Source organism: Callorhinus ursinus, unplaced genomic scaffold (assembly GCF_003265705.2).
Source record: "Callorhinus ursinus isolate GAN/ISIS: 27379988/994484 unplaced genomic scaffold, GSC_fseal_2.0 scaffold1691, whole genome shotgun sequence".
In the NCBI taxonomy this organism is placed as follows: Eukaryota; Metazoa; Chordata; class Mammalia; order Carnivora; family Otariidae; genus Callorhinus; species Callorhinus ursinus.
In genome coordinates, this window is record NW_027398745.1 from 1 (window position 1) to 6019 (window position 6019).

At 45.1% G+C, this 6019-nt stretch overlaps 1 protein-coding gene across 1 annotated transcript; it reads right to left on the reverse strand.

Annotated features, from left to right (window-relative positions):
• Positions 1-7: 7 nt before the first annotated feature.
• On the reverse strand, positions 8-5242 carry LOC112818864 (olfactory receptor 1F1-like; the record flags this gene model as incomplete). Its single annotated transcript, XM_025865948.2, is given in 6 exon segments — positions 8-63; positions 65-275; positions 278-875; positions 1648-1755; positions 3855-3905; positions 5120-5242. Coding segments are annotated over 3 exon segments (862 nt in total), but the record flags the coding sequence as incomplete, so codon positions are not given.
• Positions 5243-6019: the final 777 nt, after the last annotated feature.

The following is a 6019-nucleotide window of genomic DNA, read 5'->3' on the forward strand; positions in this document are numbered from 1 at the left end:
CTCAGGCTGTAGATGAAGGGGTTCAGCATGGGGGTCACCACTGTGAACATCACAGCAGCTGCTATCTGTCTCAGCCAAGTGCGAGGATAAAGGGTTGAAATGCACAGCAACAATGGTGCCACAGAAGAGAGAAACCACGGCCAGGTGGGAGCCACAGGTGGAGGCGGCTTTCCATTTTCCCTTTGTGGATGGGACTCTCGGGACGGCACAGGTAATACGGACATATGAAGCCAGGATGCAAATAAATGGAGTGATCATGGTCAGAGAACCCTCAGAATCATCACCTCATTGAGGTGCGTGTTGGAGCAGGAGAGTTTCAGGAGGGGCGTCACATCACAGAAGAAGTGGGGGATGGCACTGTCTGCACAGAACGAGAGTCGAGCCATCAGCAGGGTATGCAAAAGAGCATTCAGGCTGGCAATGACCCATGACCCAGCAACCAGCAGGGCACAGAGCTGGTGGGTCATCTTTGTTGAGGAGTGTAAGGGGTGGCATATGGCAACAGAGCGGTCACAGGCCATCACAGCCAGGAGGAAATTGTCCATGTCGGCAAGCTCAAAGAGAAAATACATCTGTGTGAGACACCCAGAAAAGGAGATGGTCTGAGTCCCGAGTATATAGTTGGCCAGCATCTTGGGGACAGTGGTGGAGGAGAAGCAGATGTCCACAAAGGACAGGTTGCTGAGGAAGAAGTACATGGGGATGTGCAGGCGGGAGTCCATGCCAATGGCCAGGAGGATGAGCAGGTTTCCCAGGACCGTGGTCAGGTACATGCTCAGGAAGAGTACAAAGAAGGGCTGCTGCTGCTGGGGCCGCCTGGAGAGCCCAAGGAGGAGGAACTCAGAGACACGGGACTGGTTTGTCCCTCTCATGGGCTGGATGCAGATGCAGCGAACAGAAGCAGAGCTTAGAAATCTAGAAGCTATGGCTCTGGATACAACAATCCAAGCTCCACCCACACGGTCATGTTAATGAAACCTGTATTAGAATTGCTCAGTCAGGATCCACCCCTAGTCTCTACATCCTAAACTTCCAACTCCCAGTCCTAGATGACGGTGGTCCCACTGCACTAATCTTTAAAATCTTGTCAAATATAAAAACAAACAGACACAGGGGGCGCCTGGGTGGCGCAGTCGGTTGGGCGGCTGCCTTCAGCTCAGGTCATCATCCCAGGGTCCTGGGATCGAGCCCCCCATCCGGCTCCCTGCTCGGTGGGGAGCCTGCTTCTCCCTCTCCCCCTGCCTGCCACTCTGCCTACTTGTGCTCTCTATCTCTCTGTCAAAGAAATAAATAAAATCTTTAAAAAAAAAAAACAGACAGACACAAACAAAGCCCTTCTCTGCCATGTATGTCTCTATGTATGTATGTCTCTTTTAACATTCCCAGGCTTTCTCCCACTTCTTAGTAGCTTACAGAGACAAGTAAAACAGTTGATTATTATCAGTGTATCTCAAGCTCCAGGTGATGGATTCAGGACTCTATCATTCCCTGGATCTGGAAGATTTAACAAAGGAGGTTCTTCAAAGAATTTCCCTCATTAGTAACTATACATATAAATAACTTCACTCATTAGTAAAAAATATATATATGTATGTGTATATCTATATCTATATCTATATATATATATATATCCTGTTATAATCTTACCTAGAAGAAGTTGGTACTGTGGATAGCAAGGTTTCTTCACCTCTGAGGAACCAACCAATGTTATTCTTTATTATAAGGTTTGGAAAGTACTGGAAATATTGGTAGATCCTGAGTGAGTGAAAAGCAGAATTCACTGTCTAAGCCCTCTGCACAGAGAAGGATGTTTGGGGGAATTAGAAACAGGTATTTACAGTGGCTTCCATGGCCACTGGGACCAGATCCCCTGAAAGCCTCATCCGAGACAAGCAGAAAATAATTGTCCCATCTATTTCCTGGTCCCTGTGGACCCAACAATGATGACAAAGTATAAGGATCTAACCCCTGGGTCAGAACTTGGGAGATAACTATTCAGGGTTTCCTGTTATGGAGGAAGAAGTTGACTTTTTTTCTCAACCAAAATTATGAGGTAGGAAATTACCCAAGCTTTAGAAGGGTTACAGAAGTTGGGAAGCCAGAAAAGCATGATAAATGCCCACCAGAATCCACCCCTCTGGTTGCACACATTAACACATATCCCTCTTACCAATTTATGCTTCAGTAGGAGAGACATTATCTGGCCTAACATAACACAACTATATTTCTCACAATATGGGAACAACTAAAGCCCATCAGTTACTGCATCCAGGTCTATAATCAGGATCTTGGCTACTCCAATCATGTTCCCATCATGACATTCTATTACTTCTAAATCAAACTTGAAAGCTAACCAATAACTACATATCCTATGTGTATGTAAAACAGAGGGACAAAGGCAAAGAAAAGAAGAAAGCTAGCTGGCAACAATAGAGAGATACATAACGAAGGAAGGAGGAAAATATGACTGGGTAGTCTTCATTTCCACAGGTAGCCATGAATCCTTAGTTGATATTAATAATTTTCCTTATCTGCAATCTAATTCATGTTCCCTTTGTCTTTAGCCAGCATCTCAGCTGTTCAAGTTTTTAAAAATCGATATAGTAACCCGAACTTTCATGTTGGAGAGATTTGACCTCCTTACAATCCTGCCCAAATAAAATGATCTAGTCTTTCATTAGCTGCCATCAGAGGACATGGCCATTCCAGAATCCACTCCAGGAAATCTTTCCATCCATAATCCTCTCTGCTACCAGTGTGTAACAGCAAAACTATTTTTTTGTCATAGTCAAAGTCATAACAATATTAGACTCTCTTTTTTGGTCAGTTCATCCAGCAGCAAATTGAGCCCAAATTGACCAGCAAGAAGTCTCTTCAGAGCCCAGTGTTCCTGGGATAAGAAGTAAAATTGTACAAGTAGATCATTAGGTATTACAAAAAGTAGTGCCCACTTTTACCTCTTGTTTCCTTGCCCCATAAATTCCTGGTTGGTAGAAAGTTCAGCAGATATTGTCCACTGGTATTAAACTTACATTGTATCCTATAAAACAGCACCCTAACCTCACAATGTAACCTCAACTGGTACCCAAACTGAGTCTTTAAAAGACCATTTCTCTATTCCATAAGGTCAAGTGCTCCAGGTGTTGGTGTACAAGTAAATTCCAGCGAATCACATGGATACCAGCCTTATCCCTTGTATTAATTATCTATTGTTGAGTAACAACTTATCCCCAAACTTAGCAACTTAAAACAGTAAACATTTATCTCACACAAATCCTGTGGGTCAGGGACCTGGTAATGGTTTAGATGAATGGTTCTAGATCAGGACTTGTCATGAGACTGCAGTTAAGTTGTCACCAGGGACCCAGTCATCTGAATGCTTGACTGTGGCTGAAGGAAGGACTTCCAAGATGGTGCCCTCACATTACCTGTGGCAAGAAAGTCTCAGTTCCTCACATCAACTTCTCCATAGAGCTAACTTGATATGTCCTTGCAACAGAGTAATTGGTTTCCCAGAGCAACTGATTCAAGAGAGCAAGATGGAAACCACACTATCTTTTGTGATGGAGCTCCTACAGTCACACACCATCATTTCCGCAAGATTCTCTGTTTACACAGTGCAAGGGACAGAATGGTTATGTCCCCACAACATTCAGATGTTGAAATCCTAACCTCCAAGGTGATGGTATTAGGAGGCAGTGCCTTTATGAGGTGATCTGGTCATGAGGGCAGAACCCTCACTAATGGTATTAGTGCCCTTATAACAGAAGGCCTGAGAAAGCTCCCTTGTCCCTTCCACTAAGCGGGGTTACACTGAAAGATTGCCATCTATGAACCAGGAAATAGGCTCTCACCAGACAACAAATGTGCCAGTATCTTGATCCTAGATTTCCCAGCCTCCAGAACTGTAAAAAAATACATTTCTGTTGTTTATAACTAGCCAGTCTATGGTATTTTGTTATAGCAGCCTGAATGGATTAAGACACAGTCAGCCCAAATCAATGTGGGAAGGGATTACACAATATCAGGATCACTGGGGGCCATTTTGGCAACTGGTTATCACATTCTTTTTTATTAAGCATTTATTTATTTACTTGAGAAAGAGAGAGCAGGGGGAGGTGCAGAGGGAGACAGAGAGAATCCAAGCACTATCCACTGAGCACGGAGCCCAATCCAGGGCTCAATCCTAGGATCCTTAGATCATTCCCAGAGATGAATCAAGTCAGATGCTTAACCGACTGAGCCATCCAGGCGCCCCTCACATTTCTTTTATTATAAAGTGAGTTCCTTACCTTGAAACGATATTTGTGGGATGCAGATGGGATAGATCCATTCAACCCTAATACACAGCCTATCAGTCTTTAAGCCTCAGGTTGATTAGTGCCTTTTCGTGTATATTAGTTTCCTTTTCCTGAGAGTTTCTGTACATTCCCAGATACCTATGCTCACAAAGGTTTTCTACCTGTATCACACCACTTTCATTGTACCATCTTAAGTGACAAGTGAAACATGGAAAGTCATAAAGATCCTAAGTCTGAGGACCAAGGCTCACACCTTAACCTCTCCTTTACGTTTGCAGTATAGGCCACTATCTCCAGAACCAAATGCATACATCAACATTGCCTCCTACATCGAGAATCTTGGAAGCTTAAAGCAGCAATTCTCAAACATTAACGTGCACAGAAATCACCTAGGCACGTTGTTAAAGCAATGAATCTGAATCAGGAAGTCTGGGATAGAGCCTAAGATTATGCATTTCTAATAATCACCCAGGGCCTCGGAGTACAGAGGCCCCCTTACCCTGAGAAGGGCCCAAGCCACCTACACCCGCTTTTGCGCCGCTGGCTCTTCAGCCAACCTCGCCTTTGGAAAGGATATCCAAATTGGAAGTCAGACCTTGACTTCAGACAGTCCCAGCCTGTGGAAATAGAAGATAGGATTCCTGACCACCTGTGACCCATCGTAAGCAGGAAGGGAAGACGATGGGGCAGAGCCCTAAAGGACCGGAGCAGGTGCAGCGGAAGGCTCATGGGACCCGCCAGTTGCCCAGGTTTTGTGGGCACCAACCCCAGAGTGCCCCTTTACGCCATTTCGGGGGAAAAGAGTCAGAGCCACTTACGGCAGCGTAGACCCCCATTCCATGCAGGAGTCACCAGTCCGCCGCCCTTCGGAGAAAGACTAAGCCGCACCTCCTCGCAGAGACCTTGCAGAGCGGAGACTCCGCTCCTTCTATCTAATTGCGGGGCGGGGGCGACGCAGCCTCTGATTGGTTCCGTTTGAGGGCGGGTACAGCGCTTCCGGGAAGTGATTCCAACTGATCCGCCTCTCCCGCGCCGCGCCTGCGTGTGGCCGACGGTTTTAGGGCGGTCCTCAGGCTCGCGGGCGACTCCAGACACCCAGTGGGCGGGGTGGACGTGCGAAATGTGCGAAAAGTGCGAAATTAAGGGGCTCAAAAGGCTTAGTAATCAAAGTAAGTAATATTTCAGTGCAGTGTTTTTTTTTTAAAAACAAAGTTAATGCAAAAAATCCTTTAACAAAATATAAGAATTTTAAAGACAAGATAAGCTGAAAGTTAATATTATTTAACACCTTTGCTTAGTCAAGAGAAATTGTGAAATACGGCAGTTCTCTCAGGTGAAACAGGCAAAGAAGATTCTGAAGACATTACTGATGAGTTTACTAATACTAAGCTAGTGTCAAAGATAAACACAGCCAGACATTAGTTAAAGCAGTGAAAACTGATTTTATTCAGTAACTACTGACTGTAGGGGAAGGAGCTGAGCTCCATTCCATTTTCTGCAGAGGTGATTGGGCATTTTAAAGGGAGAATGAGGAAGTAGGGAGAGGAAATAGCAGAAGCTTCCGCAGTCAGGGAAGTGAAAAATTACAAAAAGCTGGATGAGAGGGTTGGTCCTTGTGAAACCCATCTGGGTTTGCTAATTGGCCCTTATGGAAGCAAGGCTCCTACCCTACCATACAGACAGGGTCCCTATCTTCAGGTGTTTCTGGAACAAATGGT